The sequence below is a fragment of the Palaemon carinicauda genome, chromosome 15 (genome assembly GCF_036898095.1).
Source record: "Palaemon carinicauda isolate YSFRI2023 chromosome 15, ASM3689809v2, whole genome shotgun sequence".
NCBI classification, from domain to species: Eukaryota; Metazoa; Arthropoda; class Malacostraca; order Decapoda; family Palaemonidae; genus Palaemon; species Palaemon carinicauda.
The window spans coordinates 46552453-46579367 of record NC_090739.1 but is presented as its reverse complement, the minus strand read 5'-3'; the positions used below and the strand labels follow the sequence as shown (position 1 = coordinate 46579367).

The window sequence follows — 26915 nt, the reverse complement described above, 5'->3', positions numbered from 1 at the left end:
TAGGTTTCTAAATGACATAGGTTGCACCAATACCATGTTGACGCCTCATAAAAGTTCTTTTACAATGTTCCTAATGGACAAGAATACCGTGACTCCATGCGTCACTAAGATTGCAGAGCTGGCCTTTCAATACGCTCTGGAGGAGAAGCCCTTGCCTCCCATCCGAGAGGTAGATCCGATCTCCCTCCTTCTTCCTTCCGATAATGAGTGTTGGGACAATGTCCATACCACCTTTACTTCCGGCAAGCTGACAGCGGACTGTGCGTCAGTAATTTTTAGTGAACGGCTTCCCCGTCTCCCGGAATCCCTTATTAAACAGGAGTATGATTCCCGCCTACGTGTTGGTCGAACCTTGAACTTGGCCACTTCTACGGAGTCGATAGCCTTAACTTATGATACTGAGAGTATCTTTAAGTCTCTCAATAAGGCTACTTTGCAGTCTTTGTACTTTGACTTATATGACTTTGCTCTTGCTAAACGTAGGTGCCGCAAACACGTCCTGGCTGAGGCGACTATTAGGCACGAACCGAATAAACTTATCCGGTCCTCTTGTTGGGGTCCAAATCTTTTCCCTGAGGATCTTGTGGAGGAAGTCTTGACGGAAGCTACAAGAGTTAATCAGAGCCTTAAAGCCCGTTGGGGTTTGACTCCTAAGCGGAAATATGATCCCGCAAGTTACCAAGCCCGTGGTAGGAAGAAGCTCCGCCCGTATACCTCCACTCAGTTCCGGCAACAGCAAAGTAGCTCGTCCGTTTTCCGGCAGCCTCTCCCACCATCTCCTGCTGTTCCTGCACAGCCTTCCACCTCTCAGGCTCCTTCCTCGGACGACTACGTCACCGTTCTGCTCCCTAAGAGCCAGCTTCCCGGTGCCTCCACCACCTCTCCAGCCTTCAACCAATCTTATGAAGCTCAAAGCTCTTCCCAGGGTTATAACAGAGGTAGAGGCTACCACCGTGGTTCATACCAGAACAGAGGTAGGGGTAGATTCTTTCGCAAAGGAAAGAACTTCCGAGGCGGACGTGGAGGCAACTCCTCAAGCCAATACTGAGGTGCAGCGGGTAGGGGGGAGGCTTTATGCCTTCCGCAACAAATGGAGGTTCAGTCCCTGGGCTTTCAGTATCATCTCCAAGGGACTGGGGTGGAGTTGGATTCAAGGACCTCCTCCACCGAACAGATTTCATCAGCATTCCACTCCGGACCTAGTCGAGTTTGTCCAGGACCTGTTACAAAAGAACGCCATACAAGAAACGAAACACCTGAAGTTTCAGGGTCGGCTGTTCAGTGTCCCGAAGAAGGATTCGGACAAGAGAAGAGTGATTCTAGACCTATCCCTTCTCAACTTGTCCATTCAATGCGACAAGTTTCGAATGCTTACCGTCTCGCAGGTGCGGACCTTACTTCCCCGTGGGGCCGTCACCACCTCTATCGATCTTACAGATGCCTATTATCACGTTCCGATAGCGAGACACTTCCGTCCGTATCTAGGCTTCCGCCTAGGAAACAAAAATTACTCTTTCAAGGTGATGCCTTTCGGGCTCAACATCGCCCCAAGGATCTTCACAAAGTTAGCAGAAGTTGCTGTTCAGGAACTCAGAAATCAAGGGATTCAAGTAGTAGCCTATCTGGACGACTGGCTCATTTGGTCAGACACCTCCCAAAATTGCCTAAAAGCCACTCACAAAGTCATCCAATACCTTCAATCTCTAGGCTTTCAGATCAACTTCAAGAAGTCCCGTCTTCTTCCGAAATCAAAGTTCCAATGGCTCGGCCTGCAATGGGATCTTATATCTCACACTCTGTGTATTCCCAAACCCAAGAGGTTAGAGATTGCAATGAACACCAAACGCTTTCTCAAAGACAAAGTGAGTTCCAGACGACTCCAAGAGAGGATCCTAGGGTCCCTTCAATTTGCTTCAGTGACGGATCTACTTCTAAAGCGAAGTTGAAAGATATCAATCGTGTCTGGCGTTCGAGGGCGAATCGGAAGCTCTGGGACAGGAAAGTCCGCCTTCCCCCCATTCTCCGGGAAAAACTTCTACCTTGGAAAAAGGCCAGCAATCTGTCAAAGTCAGTTCCCCTTCGATTTCCGCCTCCGAAGTTAATCATTCACACGGACGCATCCCTATCAGGTTGGGGAGGCTATTCTCAGCACAGGAAAGTTCAAGGTCTTTGGTCTCCCTTATTCCGCCAATTTCACATCAATGTGCTGGAGGCCATGGCAGTCCTACTAACCCTGAAACGTCTCTCTCCATCCAAGAGACAACACCTTCGTCTGGTTCTCGACAGCGAAGTGGTGGTCCGCTGCCTCAACAGAGGCGGATCAAAATCAGGGCCTCTGAACCATGTTCTAGTGGCCATATTCTCCCTAGCAGCCTCGAACCGTTGGCATCTTTCAGCTGTCCACCTGGCGGGAGTCCGGAACGTAGTTGCAGACGCCCTGTCCCGGACCTCCCCTCTAGAGTCGGAATGGTCACTCGATCAAAAGTCATTCCGGTGGATTCTCTCTCGGGTTCCGGGTCTCCAAGTAGACCTCTTCGCCACGGAGTCCAACCACAAATTGAGAGTATATGTGGCTCCCAATCTAGACCCTCAGGCCTACGCCACAGACGCCATGTCACAGAATTGGGACAACTGGGAAAGGATTTATCTCTTTCCCCCGGTGAATCTTTTACTGAAAGTCCTAGACAAACTGAGATCCTTCAAGGGACGAGTAGCCTTGGTCGCACCCAACTGGCCCAAGAGCAATTGGTACCCTCTCCTGCGAGAGTTGAGACTACATCCTCACCCGATACCCAATCCGGTTCTGTCTCAGATAGTACAAACACGCGTTGTGTACGCTTTCTCAAACATTCAGAGAGCCCTAACTTTATGGACTTCATGAAGTTTGCGGCCATGCATGGTGCCAATATCGATCCTCAAAACACCCTGTTAGTAGAATCAGATAAACGGGATTCCACCATCCGCCAATATGATTCTGCAGTTAAAAAGTTGGCTAAATTTCTGATAGACTCAGACGTACACTGTATGAACTTGAACCTTACAGTCACTTTCTTTAGAACTTTATTAGAATCAGGTCTGGCAGCCAATACTATCACCACTATTAAATCTGCTTTGAAAAAGATCTTCCTAGTGGGTTTTACCATAGACTTAACCGACTCTTTGTTAGCTTCAATTCCGAAAGCCTGTGCCAGACTGAAACCGGTTACCCGTCCTACCCCGGTTACCTGGTTCCTTAATGATGTGCTCAAATTGGCTTCTGATACCATTAACAGTTCTTGTGATTATATTCCCCTTCTCAGGAAAACACTTTTCCTTGTGAGTTTGGCTTCCGGGGCAAGAATTTCTGAACTGGCAGCTTTGTCAAGAGACCCGGGTCATATTGAGTTCCTTCCTTCGGGAGAGGTCCTTCTTTCACCTAACAAATTCTTTTTAGCTAAGAACGAAGACCCTCAGAACAGATGGTCCTCCTGGAAAATTGTTCCCCTCACGCAAGATCCGTCTCTGTGCCCTGTTACTACTCTTAAGTCTTATTTATCCCGGACCTCCTCTAACTCCTCCGGGCCTCTATTCGTTAGAGAACAAGGCGGTACCATTACCATTAAAGGGATCAGGCAACAAATTTTGTATTTTATTAAACAAGCTAACCCTGACTCTTTTCCTCTTGCACATGATATTAGAGCAGTTGCTTCTTCGGTGAACTTTTTTCACCACATGAATTTTACGGATCTTTCTAGGTACACAGGGTGGAAGTCACCGTCAGTGTTCAAGAAACACTATCTTAAACATTTGGAAGCCCTTAAATTTCCTACGGTAGCTGCAGGGAGCGTAGTTACCCCCAGGTAACTCACATGTTAATTCCTTGTCATTTTATCTCTCCCCCTTACCTGCCTCATTTATACCCTATTTGTATTCGTTGGTTTCGCACCGGGTTACTATTCCTATATTTGTTAAATTTTTGACTCCCGAGTATCTGTATATATCATCACTCACGGCATTATTATACCTTACCTTTTTTGTCAATTGTTCTACCAAGTGGATTTATGTTCCTTTTAAGGTACCTTTATAGTTGTTTTTGGCACTCAACTCTGATTAAAGTAACTTGTGTTTCCCTTGTGTTTATGTTTTTTCCTTTATTTTTCAAGTTTGGTGACATTTCTCTTGTATATATTCACTGGCCGGCACAGGTTCAAGCCCAGAAAAGGGATTTTGACGTAGGAAAAATCTATTTCTGGGCGAGGGACCTGTGCCGCCCAGTGAACCCTCCCAGCTCCTCTCCCTTGGAGTCCCCAAACTTTGGGTGCTAAGGAGTTGGGTTCTGAGCGGATGCAGAGTTGGTGGTGCCGAGTGAGGTTGAACGGCTCTCCTCTATTGGGGGTCTTTGTCGTGGATGAATCTAAATGGTGCGGGACCTCTGGATTATACGCCCAATTCCATACCGACACCAATAGGTGAGCGAGCTAGTCAACCTAGCACTCCTTTACATTTTTTCTCTGGTATATTTAGCAGTAAATTACCTAAGAATAAGTGCTAATAGGAGCTTATTCACTGGGCGGCACAGGTCCCTCGCCCAGAAATAGATTTTTCCTACGTCAAAATCCCTTTTTTATGATAAAACAAAGTTTTATGAATACTTACCTGGCAGTTATATATATATATATAGCTAATGTCTCTACTTTCGGCAAAATTTTTCAAAACGTGGCAAGGTGGTTGGGCGGTTAGGTGGTTAACAACCCTTACAGGGTGGTGCAAGGAATCATTTCCGTTTTCTATTCTTCAGTTCATCTATGCCCGACCTGTCTCCTGAGGGGAGGTGGGTGGGCCTTAGAATATATATAACTGCCAGGTAAGTATTCATAAAATCTTGTTTTATCATAAAAACTCCATTTTTATGAATAGAACTTACCTGGCAGTTATATATATATATACAGTATATATATATATATATATATATATATATATATATATATATATATATATATATATATATATATATATATATATATATATATATATATATATATATATATACACAGTATATATATAGCTGATTAACACACTTGGAGGGGGTGATAGACAGTAAACATCGTTGGGGAAACAACCAAAAAAGTTGTAAGATAAAAAACACCTTGATTCCTTACCTGCTACGGTAGCTGACCTCAAAGGTTCCTGCCTCTTGAGTTGCTTTCCCTTAGCAGTGTCAGCCAGTATGTGACCTGAAGTGCTGAAAACACTCAATCGAGTCTGTCAACGGGGTGAGACCAACAATCTGACTAGACTTCAGGACTACCTATTGCCCATATATTAAAAACTGCAACCTTACCAAAACCAACCACCTAACCTTTGCAAATTAGATATCAATTATCTAACTAGACTGAGGTGACTGTACACAAGTCGACGTCCTCAGACAACCATTAAAACCACCAACCCACACACAGGCATACAACACTAAGGTTGAGGGGAGGTAGTAACTCCTTTGCCAAATACAGAAGCCGTAGCTACGTATGGGCCCAAGGTATAGCATTTCTCATAATCCGCTCTCACCTCTCTGAGGTAATGAGAGGCGAACAGAGTTGCTCCTCCAGAACGTCGCATCCATAATTTGTCTGACCGACATGTTTTTGCGGTAAGCAAGCGAGGTCGCAATGGCTCTCACTTCATGAGCCTGCACTTTTAAAAGACCAAAGTGTTCCTCCTCACACAAGAACGCGCTTCTCTTATAACTTCCCTCAGGAAAAAAGACAAAGCGTTCTTAGAAAGGGGCTTCTGAGGATCTTTCACCAAACACCACAAGGAGCTAGAAGAGCCTCTCACATTTTTAGTGTGAGACAAGTAGGCCTTGAGGGCTCGGACTGGACAGAGGAGCCTCTCTTGTTCTTGACCTACTAGATTACTCAAGTTAGGAACCTCAAAGGTCCTTGGCCAGGGCTTTGAAGGGTTCTCATTCTTGGCGAGGAAATCTATTCTTAAGGCAAAAACTGCCCCATTCAGATTGAAGCCTACCTGCTTTTCAATTGCATGGACTTCACTGACCCTTTTAGCTGTTGCTAAGGCCAAAAGGACGAGGGTTTTCTTCGTAACCTCCCTAAGAGGAGCTTGTGAGATGGCCTCAAATCTCTTGGCGCACAGAAATTTAAGAACCACATCAAGGTTCCAAGAAGGGGGCTTTAACTGGACCTGTTTGGTTGTCTCAAAAGACTTTAAGAGGTCATATAAGTCCTTATCGTGAGACAAGTCCAAGCCTCTATGCTGATAGACTGAAGCGTGTATGCTTTTGTACCCTTTGATTGTGGACACAGCCAGCTTAGCGTCCTGCCTGAGGTACAACAAAAAATCAGCAATCTGGCTCACAGAGGTAGTGGATGAGGAAACCTTGTGTTTCCTACACCAAGCTCTAAAAGTCTCCCACTTGGACTGGTAGACTCTCTGTGAAGAGACCCTCCTCGCTCTGGTGATAGCTTTTGCAGCTTGCACTGAAAATCCTCTAGTTCTGACGAGCTTCTCGATAGTCTGAAGGCAGTCAGATTGAGAGCAAGGGGGTTTTGATGATACCTCTTGAAGTGGGGTTGTCTGAGCAGCTTTGGAGTTGCAGGAAGGCTTCTTGGAAAGTCCATCAACATGTCCACCACCTCCGTGAACCATTCCCTCGTTGGCCAGAAAGGAGCTACCAGGATCATTCGTCCCGAATCGAGGAGGGCGAATTTCCTGACTACCAGGTTGATGATCTTGAACGGGGGAAAGGCATATGTGTCCATCCCCGTCCAATACATCAAAAAGGCGTCCACTGCTATAGCCTCCTTGTCCGGAACCAGGGAGCAATAGATGGGGATCCTCTTGCTCAAGTTGGAGGCGAAAAGGTCTATTAGGGGTCTCCCCCACAGCCTCCAGAGACTCTGACAGACCTGTTGGTTGAGGGTCCATTCTGTGGGAAAGACCTGCCCTTTCCTGCTGAGCATGTCCGCCCTCACATTCCTCTGTCCCTGTACAAACCTCGTCAGCAGATCTACCTTGTTCTCCTTTGCCCAAAGAAGGAGCTCCCTTGCTGTTTCGAACAGGGACAGAGAGTGAGTCCCCCCTTGTTTTCTGATGTACGCAAGAGCTGTGGTGTTGTCTGAGTTGACCTCCACAATCTTCCCAGACACCGAGTCTTTGAAGGCCTTTAACCCCAGAAAAATGGCCATCAGCTCCTTGTTGTTGATGTGCCATTCCAACTGATTTCCTTCCCAAGAGCCTGAGACCTCCTTGCTTCCTAGTGTTGCCCCCAAACCTGACTCTGACGTGTCTGAAAACAACACTAGGTATGGGTACTTCTTGTGTAAGGAGATCCCTTCCCCCAACAAGGCTGGATCCAGCCACCACTTCAGAAGATCCTTGACTTCTGCTGGAATGGGGAAGGAAAAGAAGTCTTCCTGCGTCTTTCTGTTCCACGTTTTCAAAAGAAAGTGCTGTAGAGGCCTTAGATGGAGTCTCCCCAGTGAGACAAACTGCTCCAAGGAGGAGAGAGTTCCCAGCAAATTCATCCACTCCTTCGCTGAGCACCTCTTCTTGTCCAGGAAACTTCGGACTTTTTCGAGACACTTGGTCTGTCTTTCCTGTGAGGGAGAACCCCGAAAAAGAATTGAATTCAGGACTATCCCCAAATAGAGAATAGTCTGATTTGGCTTCATCTGAGACTTCTCTCTGGTGATGAACAGGACTAGATCTTGAGCCATCATAAAAGTCTTTCGTAAATCCTCCAAACATTTCTCCTTCGATCATGAACGAATCAGCCAATCGTCCAGATAGAAGGATATCCTTATTCCCTCTTGATGCAGCCAGCCTGACACATTCGCCATTATCCAGGTGAAGACTTGAGGAGCCGTGCTGAGACCGAAGCAAAGTGCTCTGAATTGGAAGCACTTGCCCTGCATTACAAATCTCAGGTACTTCCTTGAAGTCGGATGGATGGGGACGTGGAAATACGAGTCCTGCAAATCGAGGGACACCATCCAGTCCCCTGGACGTACTGATGCCAGCACAGACTGAGTCGTCTCCATGGAGAACTTCGTCATCTCCACAAAGACGTTCAGAGAACTGACATCCAGGACGGGTCTCCATCCGCCTGAGTTCTTGGGCACTAGAAACAGGCGACTGTAAAAGCCTGGGGAGGATAGATCCCGAACCGGTTCTATCGCTCCCTTGTCCAGCATTTGGTTGACTAGGTCTAGGAGGGCCTTCTGTTTCCCCGGATCTGTGTACTGGGCTACTAAGGCCAGCGGAGTATCTGCGAGAGGAGGTTTCTTCAGAAAGGGGATCTTGTATCCTTCCTTGATGACTGAGAGGGACCAGGTGTCCGCCCCTCTTCTCTTCCAAGACTGCCAAAAACCTGACAGTCTTGTGCCTACTGTCTGGAGGAGATGAACTTCATTTTCTGGAGCGAGCTCTGAACAAACCTCGGTTCGATCTTGGTCCTGACTCTTGCCTTCTTCCTCTAAAATCTGGTCTTGAAGTAGCCCTGCCCCGAAAGGGCTGCTGGAATTTCTTTTCCTCCCGTTTCGAAGAAGAAGGAGCGGCTGCCAAGGGCTTACGAGCCGAACGAGATAATAGGTCTTGGGTGGCTTTTTGGGCCAGCAAAAGCGTAATGTCTCTCACCAGGGTCTCCGGAAAAAGATGTTGAGACAGGGGGGGCGTAAAGAAACTCAGACTTCTGCGCAATGGTAACAGACCTTGAAGTAAAAGAGCAAAGCAGGGCCCTCTTCTTTAGGATTCCAGCTGAGAACAGCGAAACCAACTCATTCGCCCCATCTCTGAGGGCCTTGTCCATACAGGACATAATACTGGTTAGGTCTCGAGTTCCTTCCATCTGGTCAGTCTTCCTTGCGAGAGTCCCTAGCGACCAGTCTAGAAAACTAAAAACCTCAAAGGCTCTAAAAATACCTTTGACGAGATGATCCAGCTCCGACATCGACCACATGACCTTGGCTGAGTTGAGAGCATGCCTTCTAGCTGAGTCCACTAAGCCAGAGAAGTCACCCTTGGAGGAGGAAGGAACTCCCAGACCCAAAGGTTCCCCAGTCTCATACCACATACCAGCCTTTGAAGCAAGACGAGCTGGTGGAAACGAGAAGGAAGTCTTAACTACTTGTCTCCGTTCCTTCATCCAGTCATCAATCTTCGCAAGAGCCTTCTTTTCAGAAATTGACAGCTTCATCTTGATGAAGGCCAACCGTTTCTTGGCCTTCTTTCTGTTAAATTGGGATTGAGGAGATTGCAGAGCAGTAGGTTGGAATTCCTCTCCATAAAGTTCCAGAAGGGAGCGAGAGAGAACTTTGTAATCTCCGGCAGCGTCAGCAGGTTTATCATCGTCATCAGAGACCTCCTCGAGGTCCTGATCCACATCTGCAACATCCTTCGAACGAGAAGAAGGCTCCTTAGAAACAGACAAAGGCAAATCAAAGGAATCGTTCTGCAAAAAAGGGGCTTGCGTCCTGGCGCCAAGAGTAGGTGTCGTCCTGGCGCTGGAAAGAGGTATCATCCTGGCGCCGAGCGCTAGAAGAGTCCTTGGAACGAGAGGCAGTATCGTCATGAGGAAGCAGGATGGTATTGTCCTGGCGCCGAGAATGAGAGGCAGTATCGTCCTGGCGTCGTGAACGAGAGGCGGTATCGTCCTGGCGTCGTGAACGAGAGGCAGTATCGTCCTGGCGCCGTGAACGAGAGGCGGTATCGTCCTGACATCGTGAACGAGAGGCGGTATCATTCTGCCGTCGTGAACGAGAGAAGGTATCGTCCTGGCGTCGAGAACGAGAGGCAGTATCGTCCTGACGTCAAGAACGAGAGGCGGTATCGTCCTGGAGACGAGAGGAGGTATCGTCCTGGCGACGAGAGGAAGTATCGTCCTGCGTAAGCATACCGTTATCGTCTATGGCGCCAAGAGAGAGAGGAGGTATCGTCCTGGCGCCGAGCAGTAGAGGAAGCAGAACGGTGTCGTGTCTTCGACGAAGAGAGTAAGGTTTCCTTAGGAGAAGAACTCCGTTCCCTCTTAGAAGTTGACTTCTTAATAGGCAAAGAGTCATCTTTACGTCTATCAGACTGGGCGTGAGGGCGGCTAAATGCTTGCGCTAACATAAAAAGTTGTTCCTGCATAACAGACATAAAGGATTCAGCAACTTCTGCTGGGTCTTGCGGTCCCGAAGGAGAGGGCTGACGAATAACACTCGTAGAAGGGGAAGGATCTTCGGCTGTAATATCCTGACTTGCGGGCTTAGACTTCGTCCTTTTCACAGGTACGGAGTCGAAATCGTCCTCCGACGGACAAGGTTCATGACTGTTAAAACTGGGAGAGAAAGAACGAGACAGTCCGTCGCGGTTCCACCTCCTCTTAGTAGGGCTTGACGCTTCAAACTTCCATTTACGTCTGGGAGAATTCGGAGAAGAAATTAACACATCCGATACGTCTTTTCCGTGACGGTCAAGAGCAGCCTGGGAATCGGCAACAGGACTGTCTGAGGCGACGGCTGACCGAGAGTACGTACCTCTCACCCCCTTTCGGTTGTCAACGTACCTTCTCCCTAGGTCTTGGGAGCTTGGTAGAGGTCTAGGCCTCGGGTAATGACAGGTTCGATCAGTTGCCACCTCCATTGCACTTTCACAAGCACTAAAATCACTTTCACTATTCTTACCTTTAAAGGCCGCAAGTTGTTCTTTAATGGCCTTCAACTCGGCAGACATCCTAGCGTACCGAGGGTCATCTGCAGATACGGATCCTGTAGAAGGGGCAGGAGTTACTAACTCAAGGGAAGGATCAACTTCAAAAGAGGAATTAATTATAGATTCAAAGGATAAATCTACACTAAGTTCGTCTTCCTTTCCACTAACAGACTTAGACTTAGACCTAGAAGCTCTCCTAACTCTATCGAGCTCTAGTTTACGCACATAGCGCTTCATAATCAACCAATCCTTTTCATCCAAAACCTCACATTCCCCGCACCTATTATTAAGGGCACATTCAAAACCCCTACAATTCAAACACATGGTGTGAGGACCTACCGCCATTTTCGGTAATCTCACCTTACATTCCTCATTCGCACAGACACGGAATTGAATTTTATCACTCATAATGATAACAGCAAAAAAGCAAGGAAATAACAAAAACACGATTGCCAAATCCCAAAATCAGTGTACTTCACCAAATAGCAGACTGGTACAGAAAAAACAGGGAAAGCGAAGAAAAACTCTTAATGACGGACCAACGTGTTAGCGATCTGGCCGGCAGAGATGAACTGAAGAATAGAAAACGGGAATGATTCCTTGTACCACCCTGTAAGGGTTGTTAACCACCTAACCGCCCAACCACCACAAGGCGGTTACCGCGTTTTGAAAAATTCTGCCGAAAGTAGAGACATTAGCTATACGTATATAACTGCCAGGTAAGTTCTATTCATAAAAACATAATTTACCCTCTGAAACCACACCACAAGGTGCAGAATTCCACAACAGTTGTGCATCTGGATGCAAACTAGAATGCTGTACCATGTGGTCCGCGAATCTCACCTTACCTTTTATTTTCATATACAGCTATTCAAGTCATTTGTTCCTTAACTGAATACAAACCACGCTATTTACATGGGGTGACTCAACCCTTAGGAAGGGAGGTAAGTCCCCTGCCATACTGGCTTTGGCTTGCCCGGGGTCCCCAAACCTGAGTTCATAAAGCAACTCTAGGATCGGGGACCCTGCACCTCGCAGGCAGTCAAGGACTGCTGCGGCCTACGTAAGCTGTGTGTGAAGGTGAGCAGTGACACGTCCTAGGAAGTTGACCTGGAGTCCTTAATAAGGAAATCTAGGCTAGGACAACCCAATACCACCTCTTCAGGGTATGGGGACATGACAGTATTATAAGCTAATACTAGGAACACAAGGGAGCATGGCTTACCTGCAGAGGTTCGAGGTCAGCTGTGCAAAGAACCAGGATGCTGTTTTTCTCCAAGGGAGGAGAGGATGAAGAAAAGAAAAGGGCCAGACAAATCTTTTCATTCACACAGACTAAAACCGGGTAACAATGCCCTCAACCCTCTGCTACTTGTCCAATTAGGAGCCTGAGGTTAGACCAGCTGTTGTGCAGCCACCACAGGACCGATAAAAAACGTATCGAGCCTCCTGTGGGTCACGTCTTGCAGGTAGTGGGCCGTGAAGGTAGTCTGACGCTTCCAGACCCCGGCTTGCAGGACCTGCGTCACGGAAAAGTTCTTCTTGAAGGCCAGGGACGCGGCTACGCCCCTGACATCATGCGCCCTAGGGCGTCATGACGGGGGAGGGTCAGAACTCAAGGCCAGGTGGATTACCTTACGGATCCAGGCCGAGATGGTGTTCTTGGTGACCCTCTTCTTCGTTGGCCCGGTGCTAACAAACAAGGCTCGCACCTGGGGCTGGACTGCAGCTGTTCTCTTCAGATACAACCTCAGACTCCTAACTGGGCACAGTAGGAGATGATCTGGGTCATTTGTTACGGAACGAAGACTCGAGACCTGGAAAGAGTCGAACCTAGGGTCCTGTACTCCCGGGTTCTGAGTCTTGGCAACAAACTCAGGGACGAAGCTGAACGTCACCTCCCCCCATCCCCTTGAATGGGCGAAGTCGTATGAGAGACCATGTAGTTCGCCAACTCGCTTGGCCGAGGCCAAAGCTAGCAGGAACACTGTCTTCCAGGTAAGGTGGCGATCCGAAGCCTGGCGTAATGGTTCGTAGGGAGGCCTCTTAAGAGACCTGAGGACTCGAACCACGTTCCAAGGAGGAGGTCTCACTTCCGACTGAGGGCAGGTAAGTTCATAACTCCGTATGAGCAGGGACAGTTCCAGCGAGGAGGAAATGTCCATTCCTTTGAGCCTGAAGGCAAGACTTACGGCTGAGCGATAGCCTTTCACTGCCGAGACTGAAAAGCGCATTTCTTCCCGCAGATAAACAAGGAACTCCGCTATTGCTGGTAAAGTGGCATCGAGGGGAGAGATACCCCTTCCACGGCACCAACCACAGAAAACTCGCCACTTCGCCTGGTAGACTCCTGCGGATGACTTGCGCAGGTGGCCAGACATCCTGTTCGCAACTTGCTGCTAAAATCCTCTCTCTGTGAGGAGATGCTGGATAGTCTCCAGGCGTGAAGTCGAAGCGAAGCTACGGCTTTGTAGTAGATGTTGGAGTGTGGTTGTTTGAGTAGCTCGCGACGTGGTGGGAGCTCCCTCGGGATCTCCGTGAGGAGTTGCAGAAGGTCCGGGAACCACTCTGCATGATGCCATAGCGGAGCTATCAAGGTCATCGAGAGATTGACCGCTGTTCTGGTCTTGTTGAGTACCCTCCTCATCAGACAGAACGGGGGAAAGGCGTACACATCGACGTTGTCCCACCGTTGTTGGAAGGCATCCTGCCAGAGAGCCTTGGGATCCGGGACTGGGGAGCAGTACAGCACCGTAGCAAACAGATCCACCGTCGGGGAACCCCACAAAGTCAGGACTTTGTTGGCTATTAGAGGATCCAAAGACCACTCGGTACTCACTATCTGCGTCGCTCTGCTCAGACTGTCGGCGAGCACATTCCTTTTGCCTGGAATGAAGCGAGCCGCTAGTGAAATCGAGTGAACTTCGGACCATCTCAGGATCTCTACTGCAAGATGGGATAGCTGTTCCGAAAAGGTACCTCCTTGCTTGTTGATATAAGCCACGACTGTGGTGTTGTCGCTCATCACCGCCAAAGAGTGACCCGCCAGGACTTGGTGGAACTTCTGAAGTGCCAGGAACACGGCCTTCATTTCTCGCAGGTTTATATCAAGGTACTTTTCTGATTCTGACCACAGGCCTGAGGTCCTGTGGCTCAGAACGTGGGCCCCCCACCCTTTGTTTGATGCGTCCGAAAACAGCATCAAATCCGGGGAAGGGACAAGAAGATCCACTCCCTTTCGTAGATTCTCGTCTGCCACCCACCAACTGAGGTCCGCCCGTTCCGCAGGTCCCATCGGGATCAAGGTGTCAGGGGAGTCGTGTCCTTGACTCCACCGAGACTTGAGTCGCCACTGGAGGGATCTCATTCTGAGGCGACTGTTGGGAACGAGACGGGTCAGGGAGGAGAGGTGGCCGAGGAGACGAATCCACGATTGGGCTGGGAGTTCTTCTCGATTGAGGAGGTCTCGCAACCTTCCTCAGCCTTGCTATCCTTTCGTTTGATGGGAAGGCTTTGTGGAGATTGGTGTCTATGACCATGCCTAGATATACCAGTTTCTGAGAGGGCTGCAGGGAGGACTTCTCGAGATTTACCACGATCCCCAGATCCTGGCAAACTTCGAGGAGTCTGTCTCGGTGGCGAAAAAGGGTTCCCTCCGAGTCCGCCAGGATCAGCCAGTCGTCCAGATAACGAAGGAGACGGATGCCGATCCTGTGGGCCCACGAAGAAATGATGGTGAATACTCTGGTGAACATCTTAGGAGCTGTGGAGAGACCGAAACACAGCACTTTGAACTCGTAGATCTTGTTGTCTAGGCAAAATCGCAGGTACTTCCTTGAAGACGGATGGATTGGGATCTGGAAGTACGTGTCCTTCAGGTCCAGTGTGCACATGAAGTCTCGTGGTCTCACTGCAAGTCTGACCGTGTCTGCTGTCTCCATGCTGAACGGAGTCTGCTTGACAAACCCGTTCAGAGTCGAGAGGTCGATGACTGGTCTCCAGCCTCCAGACGCCTTTCTCACAAGAAAGAGTCGACTGTAGAAGCCTGGGAACCCGTCAACAACCTCCTGGAGAGCGTCCTTCTCCAACATGGTCTGGACTTCGGCCCGGAGGGCCTGCCCCTTTGCCGATCCCATGGCAAAAGAGCTCAACGACACTGGATTCGCTGTCAGGGGAGGTAGAGAGTCTGTGAACGGGACGCGATAACCTAGAGAGATCACGGAGACCGTCCAGGCATCCGCCACGAGTTGCTGCCACCTTGTCGCGCAACTCTGTAGGCATCCCCCCACTGGTGGACATGCAGGGGGATTGCCAACCCTTGCACTTCCGGCCTCGGCTGGAGCCTCTAGGGTTTTTGCCTCCCCTGGAGGACTTCTTGCCCCTTCTACTCTTGGCAGGAAGGGCTTAGACACCTTGGGCTTCGCTGCGGTGGTCGTCTTCTTTGTGTCCTTAGCCAGACGGGGCTGCTGGACTGCTGGGGGTTTGTAGGGCCTCGATGTCAGGGCCCTGTGGATGAGAGAATCCTGGTTGGATTTCCTCCACCTCTCAGCAGTGAGCTCCACATCCATAGGCTCAAACAGGCTCTTACCGAGAACGGAAGAGTGTCTGAGCCTGCTAGCCTCTGCACTGGGTACCTTATGATGGAACCTCTCGGCCACAGCGTCCCGACGCTTGAGGATCGTATTGGCCCATAAGCTCGAGACTTGGTGGGCCAGAAATTCAATGGTCCGTGTGCCCGAGAGAAGAAAGGTTTCCAGCGCTTTCCTGGTGCTTTCTTTGGAGAGGTCCTCGGACCGCACCAGGATGCCCAGAGACCCCAGCCAGATGTCGAGCCACGAAGTTGCCTGCATGGCGCACTTGGTGACCTTCTCCTGGCTCAGGATCTCAGTGGCTGAGAAGGACACGTGCCAGTTGGAGTCTCTCAAGAGGGACTTCCCCTGTGAGTTCTTCCACGGAGTGGTGTAAGGGAAGACTCAGACAAGACTCCTCGAGGATCTCGAAGTACCTCCTCTGATGGACCCGAGGAGGAGGGAGGAGCTTATTACTGGCACTCGATCTGCTGGAGGAGGCAAGCTCCGAGAGCTGGCCCTCGACCTTGTCTCTGGCACTCTTCATCCCTTGAGACCAGGGCAAAGCTGCACTGGTCCTAGAAGGTTTCTGGGTGCCGTAGACGCGGTCCAGGACCGTGTCCTTCCCTTCACGAGGTGGGACCTCAGGGTCTGGGATTCCATTAAGGCTCCTCATGAGGGTCAGGACTTGCCAGAACGCGTGTTCTGAGTCCTGGTGCTCTCCTCCCGAAGGACTTGCAGCGAAGTCTCCCGTCCCCAGTGGCTCTTCCTGGGGGGACACGTGGACATCCTCGGCGGCTCTAGACGGTTCCTGCTTGATCATCGCTAACGATTTGGGAATCGTCTTAAAGTCCTTAGGCTCCCTCCTGGGCGGGATACAGGACTCGAGTAGCGAAGGGGGCAGGCTCTTCTCCACCTCTGGACGAGAAGATTACCTTACGGATCCAGGCCGAGATGGTGTTCTTGGTGACCCTCTTCTTCGTTGGCCCGGTGCTAACAAACAAGGCTCGCACCTGGGGCTGGACTGCAGCTGTTCTCTTCAGATACAACCTCAGACTCCTAACTGGGCACAGTAGGAGATGATCTGGGTCATTTGTTACGGAACGAAGACTCGAGACCTGGAAAGAGTCGAACCTAGGGTCCTGTACTCCCGGGTTCTGAGTCTTGGCAACAAACTCAGGGACGAAGCTGAACGTCACCTCCCCCCATCCCCTTGAATGGGCGAAGTCGTATGAGAGACCATGTAGTTCGCCAACTCGCTTGGCCGAGGCCAAAGCTAACAGGAACACTGTCTTCCAGGTAAGGTGGCGATCCGAAGCCTGGCGTAATGGTTCGTAGGGAGGCCTCTTAAGAGACCTGAGGACTCGAACCACGTTCCAAGGAGGAGGTCTCACTTCCGACTGAGGGCAGGTAAGTTCATAACTCCGTATGAGCAGGGACAGTTCCAGCGAGGAGGAAATGTCCATTCCTTTGAGCCTGAAGGCAAGACTTACGGCTGAGCGATAGCCTTTCACTGCCGAGACTGAAAAGCGCATTTCTTCCCGCAGATAAACAAGGAACTCCGCTATTGCTGGTAAAGTGGCATCGAGGGGAGAGATACCCCTTCCACGGCACCAACCACAGAAAACTCGCCACTTCGCCTGGTAGACTCCTGCGGATGACTTGCGCAGGTGGCCAGACATCCTGTTCGCAACTTGCTGCTAAAATCCTCTCTCTGTGAGGAGATGCTGGATAGTCTCCAGGCGTGAAGTCGAAGCGAAGCTACGGCTTTGTAGTAGATGTTGGAGTGTGGTTGTTTGAGTAGCTCGCGACGTGGTGGGAGCTCCCTCGGGATCTCCGTGAGGAGTTGCAGAAGGTCCGGGAACCACTCTGCATGATGCCATAGCGGAGCTATCAAGGTCATCGAGAGATTGACCGCTGTTCTGGTCTTGTTGAGTACCCTCCTCATCAGACAGAACGGGGGAAAAGCGTACACATCGACGTTGTCCCACCGTTGTTGGAAGGCATCCTGCCAGAGAGCCTTGGGATCCGGGACTGGGGAGCAGTACAGCACCGTAGCAAACAGATCCACCGTCGGGGAACCCCACAAAGTCAGGACTTTGTTGGCTATTAGAGGATCCAAAGACCACTCGGTACTCACTATCTGCGTCGCTCTGCTCAGACTGTCGGCGAGCACATTCCTTTTGCCTGGAATGAAGCGAGCCGCTAGTGAAATCGAGTGAACTTCGGACCATCTCAGGATCTCTACTGCAAGATGGGATAGCTGTTCCGAAAAGGTACCTCCTTGCTTGTTGATATAAGCCACGACTGTGGTGTTGTCGCTCATCACCGCCAAAGAGTGACCCGCCAGGACTTGGTGGAACTTCTGAAGTGCCAGGAACACGGCCTTCATTTCTCGCAGGTTTATATCAAGGTACTTTTCTGATTCTGACCACAGGCCTGAGGTCCTGTGGCTCAGAACGTGGGCCCCCCACCCTTTGTTTGATGCGTCCGAAAACAGCATCAAATCCGGGGAAGGGACAAGAAGATCCACTCCCTTTCGTAGATTCTCGTCTGCCACCCACCAACTGAGGTCCGCCCGTTCCGCAGGTCCCATCGGGATCAAGGTGTCAGGGGAGTCGTGTCCTTGACTCCACCGAGACTTGAGTCGCCACTGGAGGGATCTCATTCTGAGGCGACTGTTGGGAACGAGACGGGTCAGGGAGGAGAGGTGGCCGAGGAGACGAATCCACGATTGGGCTGGGAGTTCTTCTCGATTGAGGAGGTCTCGCAACCTTCCTCAGCCTTGCTATCCTTTCGTTTGATGGGAAGGCTTTGTGGAGATTGGTGTCTATGACCATGCCTAGATATACCAGTTTCTGAGAGGGCTGCAGGGAGGACTTCTCGAGATTTACCACGATCCCCAGATCCTGGCAAACTTCGAGGAGTCTGTCTCGGTGGCGAAAAAGGGTTCCCTCCGAGTCCGCCAGGATCAGCCAGTCGTCCAGATAACGAAGGAGACGGATGCCGATCCTGTGGGCCCACGAAGAAATGATGGTGAATACTCTGGTGAACATCTTAGGAGCTGTGGAGAGACCGAAACACAGCACTTTGAACTCGTAGATCTTGTTGTCTAGGCAAAATCGCAGGTACTTCCTTGAAGACGGATGGATTGGGATCTGGAAGTACGTGTCTTTCAGGTCCAGTGTGCACATGAAGTCTCGTGGTCTCACTGCAAGTCTGACCGTGTCTGCTGTCTCCATGCTGAACGGAGTCTGCTTGACAAACCCGTTCAGAGTCGAGAGGTCGATGACTGGTCTCCAGCCTCCAGACGCCTTTCTCACAAGAAAGAGTCGACTGTAGAAGCCTGGGAACCCGTCAACAACCTCCTGGAGAGCGTCCTTCTCCAACATGGTCTGGACTTCGGCCCGGAGGGCCTGCCCCTTTGCCGATCCCATGGCAAAAGAGCTCAACGACACTGGATTCGCTGTCAGGGGAGGTAGAGAGTCTGTGAACGGGACGCGATAACCTAGAGAGATCACGGAGACCGTCCAGGCATCCGCCACGAGTTGCTGCCACCTTGTCGCGCAACTCTGTAGGCATCCCCCCACTGGTGGACATGCAGGGGGATTGCCAACCCTTGCACTTCCGGCCTCGGCTGGAGCCTCTAGGGTTTTTGCCTCCCCTGGAGGACTTCTTGCCCCTTCTACTCTTGGCAGGAAGGGCTTAGACACCTTGGGCTTCGCTGCGGTGGTCGTCTTCTTTGTGTCCTTAGCCAGACGGGGCTGCTGGACTGCTGGGGGTTTGTAGGGCCTCGATGTCAGGGCCCTGTGGATGAGAGAATCCTGGTTGGATTTCCTCCACCTCTCAGCAGTGAGCTCCACATCCATAGGCTCAAACAGGCTCTTACCGAGAACGGAAGAGTGTCTGAGCCTGCTAGCCTCTGCACTGGGTACCTTATGATGGAACCTCTCGGCCACAGCGTCCCGACGCTTGAGGATCGTATTGGCCCATAAGCTCGAGACTTGGTGGGCCAGAAATTCAATGGTCCGTGTGCCCGAGAGAAGAAAGGTTTCCAGCGCTTTCCTGGTGCTTTCTTTGGAGAGGTCCTCGGACCGCACCAGGATGCCCAGAGACCCCAGCCAGATGTCGAGCCACGAAGTTGCCTGCATGGCGCACTTGGTGACCTTCTCCTGGCTCAGGATCTCAGTGGCTGAGAAGGACACGTGCCAGTTGGAGTCTCTCAAGAGGGACTTCCCCTGTGAGTTCTTCCACGGAGTGGTGTAAGGGAAGACTCAGACAAGACTCCTCGAGGATCTCGAAGTACCTCCTCTGATGGACCCGAGGAGGAGGGAGGAGCTTATTACTGGCACTCGATCTGCTGGAGGAGGCAAGCTCCGAGAGCTGGCCCTCGACCTTGTCTCTGGCACTCTTCATCCCTTGAGACCAGGGCAAAGCTGCACTGGCCCTAGAAGGTTTCTGGGTGCCGTAGACGCGGTCCAGGACCGTGTCCTTCCCTTCACGAGGTGGGACCTCAGGGTCTGGGATTCCATTAAGGCTCCTCATGAGGGTCAGGACTTGCCAGAACGCGTGTTCTGAGTCCTGGTGCTCTCCTCCCGAAGGACTTGCAGCGAAGTCTCCCGTCCCCAGTGGCTCTTCCTGGGGGGACACGTGGACATCCTCGGCGGCTCTAGACGGTTCCTGCTTGATCATCGCTAACGATTTGGGAATCGTCTTAAAGTCCTTAGGCTCCCTCCTGGGCGGGATACAGGACTCGAGTAGCGAAGGGGGCAGGCTCTTCTCCACCTCTGGACGAGAAGACCTCTCAGGGAGAGGCGGAGCCTCCCCCATTGGTGCGATGGGGGAGTGCTCCGGCTCATCCTACTCCTGAGGAGGGATAATCCTCCTCCACAGGGGAGGGCGAGAAGGTCGGAGGGCGAGAAGGTCTGAGGGGGAGAAGGAGCCTTGCGCAAGGATCTGCGCGGAGACAGAATAGGCCTCGGAAGAGGATCCACGGGAGAGACTCCTCTCCTCCTCTTCAGGGGGGAGGAAGCTGCCGCTGATTCGTGTCCCGAATCAGAGAGGGAGGGCTTAATAGCCTGCACAAGGGCTCTGACTAGGGTGCCGAACCAGCGGTGCTGTCAGACACCCCCTCTGGAGGGAAGGGGATCGAGGGATCCCTAGGAAGTGTCGACAAACGAGGGTTCGCCTGCAGGGCTGAAAGAGAAGAGTCCCTGGACCTGTCCGGGAAGCGCCCCTCCTCCGGCGAGCGCGCTGGTCTGCGCTTGCGGAGAGGGGAACGCGACGACGAGGAGTCCGCCTGGCGGCGCTCACGCTGAGGCTCGTAAGCCGGGCCCTGGTCAGGGTCGCGCGTGAATGGTTGGCGCGATACTGGAAACTCGCGCGGGCGAGGGCGCGGTGGCGCGTAGGCGGGGATTCAGGAGCGATGGCGCGCTGGCGAAAGCGCGGGCACGTGGGCGCGTGAGCGAGCAGCAGCTGGAGCGGGAACATGGTCGCTAGAGCGCGTAGGCAATGGCGAGGGCGTATGACTAGCAGGAGGCAGCCGAACGCGCGGGCGCGCAGCGACCTGGTGCGGCCCCGAAGGGCGCGAATTAACGGGGCGCCTGAGCGCGTGTCCAGAAGAACCGGCCGAGGCCGCGGTAGCGCTGGAGCAGGGTCGCGAGTGACCTAGATGGAGTGTTGGCGCGGCGGTTGGCGCTGGTCGGATGAGACCGGCATACTCGCCTGTGGGCACGTTGGTCGCGCCGGCGATCGTGGGCGCGCATGGCGCGTATCAGGATGCAGTCGCAACGGAGTGCGTTGTTGCGGCGGCCTCGCAGGGCGTGCCGTTGGATGATAACACTCTGGTGTTCGCTGAAGGGCAACCTTAGTCGCCTTGAATACAGGAACGGGGCGTGTAGCAGGAACAGGGCGTCGTGCGTGGTTGCACCAGATGCAAGCTCGCGCGGTCTAGAGGGAGAGCCTAGAGGCGGCCGTAAGCGCCCGTGCGCTAACTTGGGAGCCTCTTGGGCGACGCGCTGGGATGTAGCAACGCGAGGGCGCGTTGGTGAGCGCATGGGCGCTGGAGCTGGAACCGCGCGTGGGCGTGGCGTCGCGCGTCTCCCCAGACGAGCGCGACGAGTCCATAGGAACCTGTGGGCGCCTGTGCGCCAGCTTAGGTGCCTCTTGGACCGCGCGCGACGAAGCAGGAACTGGAGGGCGCCGAGGCGCTGGAGGGCGCGTGAGCGCAGGTGGCCGCGTATGCGCAGGTAAACGCAGGAGCGCCGTGTCAGGAACAGGGCGCGTATGCGCAGGTGAGCGCTGGTGTGCTATCTCAGGAACTGCTGATGGGCGCGCTGGCGCAGGTGGCATCTGGGGCACCGGTGGGCGTGTATGCGCAGGTGAGCGCTGGAGCGCCGTATCAGGAACTGGGCGTGTATGCGCAGGTGAGCGCTGACGCGCTACCTCAGGAACTGCTGGAGGGCTCCGAGGCGCCGAAGGGCGTAGGCGTGCAGGGGGACCCTGGCGCGTAACAGGAACGGAGGCGCGAATGCCTGAGGGTGAGCGCCGAGGCGCTAAGTCAGGAACAGCAGCAACATCAGCATGCGAGCGCTCAGGCGTTGCCTGGCGCTTGAGGGCAAGAGGCGCAGTTTTGCGCTCAAGACCCTTCAGCCCCGAAGGGCCCGGAGACTGCGTAATGGCAGTATCAGGAGGCGTGTCACGCGCATCAGGAACTCTGGAGGTGGATGGTCTGGGCGCTGGAGCGCCGTATCAGGAACTGGGCGTGTATGCGCAGGTGAGCGCTGACGCGCTACCTCAGGAACTGCTGGAGGGCGCCGAGGCGCCGAAGGGCGTGGGCGTGCAGGGGGACCCTGGCGCGTAACAGGAACGGAGGCGCGAACGCCTGAGGGTGAGCGCCGAGGCGCTAAGTCGGGAACAGCAGCAACATCAGCATGCGAGCGCTCAGGCGTTGCCTGGCGCTTGAGGGCAAGAGGCGCAGTTTTGCGCTCAAGACCCTTCAGCCCCGAAGGGCCCGGAGACTGCGTAATGGCAGTATCAGGAGGCGCGTCACGCGCATCAGGAACTCTGGAGGTGGATGGTCTGGGCGCCAGGTCACAATGTGCCGAAGGGGATCGCGAACGATCCCTGGAGAGGTCTAGGTTGGTAGCTGGCAGGACAGGAGAACGGCGAGTCGTCTCCTCCGCAGAGGATTGTGGTGACGACGAGCCGAAGAGGCGCCTCTTAACCCCCTTATAAGGCGAAGGAAGGCCTCTACGGCGAAGGGGAGGACGAGCCTTCCGCCTTATACGCCCATGAGGGGCCGTGGGATCAGCAAGCTGACCATCGATGGGCCTCCGAAGAGGAGTCTCTGTTAGTGAACTCCCCCGAGAGGGAGAAACACCGGAAGGAGAGTCCGTGGGACTTAGCTCCTCCCTCGAAGAATGTTCGGAGGGGGAGTCTAAGCCTTCAGCTACCTCAGCCACAGGAACGGGCGTTTGGCTAGACCCACGGGATGTTTCCGTCACCACAACGTCAACCACAGACAGAGGATCTATCTCCGCTGAAGTTGGTGATTGTTTGACGGCCGCACCCAGTTTGATTATGTCAAACAGAGCTTCCTTGGAGGGCGAACCCTGTACCCCCAAGGAAGCCCAAAGCTGCAAAAGATCATTATTAGACACAAATCCCTCGTCCGGGGGAGGAGGGGCAGCTGCCTCGCTATGGTAGGCAACTACCTCTCCCTCACCACGGGATCGGTTAACATCACTGCGGTCTATGCTACCACTCGCCGGCCTCTCGGGAGAGGCCGTTCAAGTGGGAGCTTCGGAGGAGGAAAGGGCTACGGAAGAAGAAGTCTTGGGATTTTCTCTCTTCCGAGAAACCTCCGAAAGAGAAAGATCCCTTTTAGCCTTCTTCTTGCGTCGCCGGGCAAACCTCTCCCACTGGGAGGTAGACCACTCCCTACACTCAATACATACATTAGACCTATCACACCATTGGCCCCTACACTGAGGGCATAAGGAGTGAGGATTCGTGTCCAAGGCCAACATAAAGGTACCACAAGGGCGGCCAGAAAGTCCAGGGCACGTACGCATGATGAGTAATAGAGGCCAACTTCACACACACACTGAAAAGAGAAAGCAAACAAAATTATGGCAGTCAAAACCGAGGAGAGCGCAGACACATCTGACGTCTTTCCGAGCCAAAAGTATAGTGAGCCTTTCACCGGTGTGTGTGTGTGTGTGTGTGGGGGGGGGTTAGCTAGCTACCCCTCACTACTCCCGCTAACTAGCGGTGGGGTAGGAAACCCTCGTTAAAACTTTTATGGCTCGTCGTTCAGCTACGCCGAAGTAATTACCCCATGTAAATAGCGTGGTTTGTATTTTAGTTACGGAACAAACACTGTTTTGCCTCTCTCACATGTATCCTCCTATCATCTAGAGCTTTCTTCACTCCATCCATCCACCCAATCCTTGGCCTTCCTCTTGTACTTCTCCCATCAACTCTTGCATTCATTACCTTTTTCAGCAGACAGCCATTTTCCATTCTCTCTACACGGCCAAACCACTTCAACGCATTATTATCCACTCTAGCTGCTTAATCTTTTTTTACACCCGTTCTCACCCTCACTACTTCGTTCCTAACCCTATCTAATCGAGATACACCAAATATATTCCTCAGACACCTCATCTCAAACACATTTAATTTCTATCTCTCCGTACCTTTCATTACCTGATCCATACATCACAGTTGGTACAATCACTTTCTCATTCAGAACTCTATATTCATTCCTAACCCTCTATTCTTTACCACTTCCTTCACTGCCCCTAACACTTTACATCCTTCATTCACTCTCTGACATACATCTGCTTTCATTCCACCATTTGCAGCAACAACAGACCACCAAGTACTTGAACTGATCTACCTCCTAAAGTAACTCTCCATTCAACATGACATTCAACCTAGCACCACCCTCCTTTCTAGTGCATCTCATAACCTTAATCTTGCCTACATTAACTCGCAACTTCCTTCTCTCTCACACCCTTCCGAACTCTTGTCCCTAATCAATCTCGCTTCTCCTCCGAGTCCGAAACCATTACAAGATCATCCGCAAACTACAAATGATTTACCTCCCACTCATGATCACTCATCTATCAGTTTCAATCATCGACAAAGCACTCAAGCATTCACCTCTCTCACAACTCCATCAACAAACAAATTGAACAACCATGGCAACATCACACATCCCTGACTCAGCCCCACTCTCACTGGAAACCACTCATTCACTCCATTTCCTATCCAAACACATGCTTTATTGCCTAGGTAGAAACTCTTATCTTACTTGCAACAGCCTTTCACCAATTCCGTATAACCTTAACACATTCCACATCGCCTCCCTATCAACTCTATCATAAGCTTTTTCCAAATCCATAAACGCAACATAAACTCCTTGCCTTTTGCTAAATATGTAGTAATAATACATATAAGGGTCTAAGAGCACATTCATAAGGAGACTACTCCTGTCTGACAGGCAAAATAATGGTGATCCTGGGAATATTGCAAGATTGAAATGGGCATCCATACGATTACAGGGGTTGTGATGAAAATAATTGCCTTTTCACAGCCATAACTCCTCAATCAGTTAATTACCTTTTCACAAATGTTTAAAACTATAAAAAATAGCATAATTTATCAAAAGCAACTTGAAGATAATGAATACAATAGCAGCTTACCCTTTGCCATCAGAATGGCATAGTCCTACAAGGAGATGGATGCCTGGAAAAATAGTTGCCGTTATTTGATTACCAACTACTAAATGAGGTATTGAGGGAGTAAGTTTGACAGCCTCCCGGGCCAGTTGACTGAATAATTCCTTGCAGAACAAAACATTTTGAGCCCTTTCCAGTTTCTGTTGCCATGGAGTTTCCCCTAATGATACATAGTCACTACTTTGCAGTTGAGCAGAGCAGATATCTTCCTCGTCTGAAAGAAAAATTACTTTATAGTAAGATCAATTTTCTCACCTAAGTCACACACTAAAATATAATTCATATCTACAAAAAAAAAAAAAAAAATCACCAAAACATGTATCAATAGTTATAAAATGAATTCTGAGCTCATCACAAACATGCAATATTTTCTATCTAAAATATACCTTATGAAAAATTCAATTTAATGAAAATTATGCCAAAACTGTTTTAATGCAGAAAGAACAAATGAGGATATCAAGGTTTCTAAGTTTAAGCTGTTCTATGGATATAGAACTTTTTTCAAGAGTGAAAGTTTACAGGTAATAAAAAAGATAAAAATTATTAATAAAAGAGCACCTATTTACCATTAACTTATTCCTGTATAGGTGTCGTGGGTCGTACACGACCCGAAGTAAAAAAAAAAAAAAATATGTTTTTTTGCCCTAATTTTTCATCTATATTAGTTGTGAGTGATATCACCCTGCGAGAACTCAGTTCAGTGTGTGCAGAAGTCAGGTGAGGACGCATTTCATCCAAGGTATTTTCCTTGTGCTATTTCTGAGATACCCTCGGGTCGAGCTTGACCCATCAATACCTAATTAAGGTAAGCTGTGTAATATCAAATTTTTACATAATTATCGAATGTGCAGTGGTGTTTAGGCGTGTATAAAAAAGGATTGTTGTAAAGTGTTTGTGAATGTCTTCTGACACGTATGTTTTTATAAAATATCTTATAATTTCTCCTGTTTTTGTAAGTTTGTACCTTATATGATAACTTAATTATAATCATTATTTTATTTTTTTTAATTGCAAAATAATCTATAAACTTCCTTCTAGCTACCATAATATTTTTCTGCAAATCCTCGAACAATTATATAAGTAAATGACTCGCTGATATTGACATATCTTTCTCCATTTCAGGTAGCAGATTTGGCCTTACAAGGTGGTGTGTTTGGCAGCCTTTTTGTGAGCATATCCAACACAAGCTGGCATAGCTCTATGTATTCCTCTTTTCTTTTTTTTATTTCTGATATTTTCATGCATAAATACCATGCTCAGCAATGGATATAAGGATTTGTCTTGAAAAATTTGATGATATAACTTAGCATAACAAAAAAAAAAAAAAAAATAATAATAATATCCAAGTGCTGATTCTTTTACACATTTTTGTTGTACGATAATAATACAATATCCTGTGAAAATTTCAGCCACTAACTATGTCATTTACCTACCCCCCAAAAAAATTTGAAAAGAGGGTAGATTTTTTTAGCCAAAGAAACATACACTTTTTTCTCATTTCAGGAAACGTTCCCTTTTCGTTCCTTAGGTAATTTGTATTTTCTTAACTATAAAAATTTGATTTTACGATGGGAGAATAGTAAACAGTGAAACTGAAACATAGTAGTTGAAATTATAAAAAGGTGTAACAACCGATAGGGAATTAATTAATTACCTATCGGTAGCATGGAGGCAATTGCTCCTTGGCTGGCTCAAAGATAATCCACTTTGAACGAGGCCTGGGACTTTCTCGGAGGCTGGTGATGGTGGGAAGTTGTAGGTTTGTAAAGTTAGAAAAATACAAATTACTTTAAAAAATTGTGATTTGTTCCTACACAAATACAAACCATCATCCTTTATTATAGGAGACTCATCCTTAGGTAGGAGGAAGTCCTCTTTTCCAACTGGATGGAAGCTTAGTCCAGAAACCCAAAGC

General features: G+C 50.3%; 1 protein-coding gene across 1 annotated transcript in view; it reads right to left on the bottom strand.

Annotated features, from left to right (window-relative positions):
• Positions 1-26915, bottom strand: part of MED17 (mediator complex subunit 17) — a 162954-nt gene that overhangs the window by 44906 nt on the left and 91133 nt on the right. Inside the window, exon 6 of the mRNA XM_068388378.1 lies at positions 24965-25214. Within this exon, the coding sequence (XP_068244479.1) occupies positions 24965-25214 (250 nt within the window). The remainder of the gene's footprint in view (positions 1-24964; positions 25215-26915) is intronic.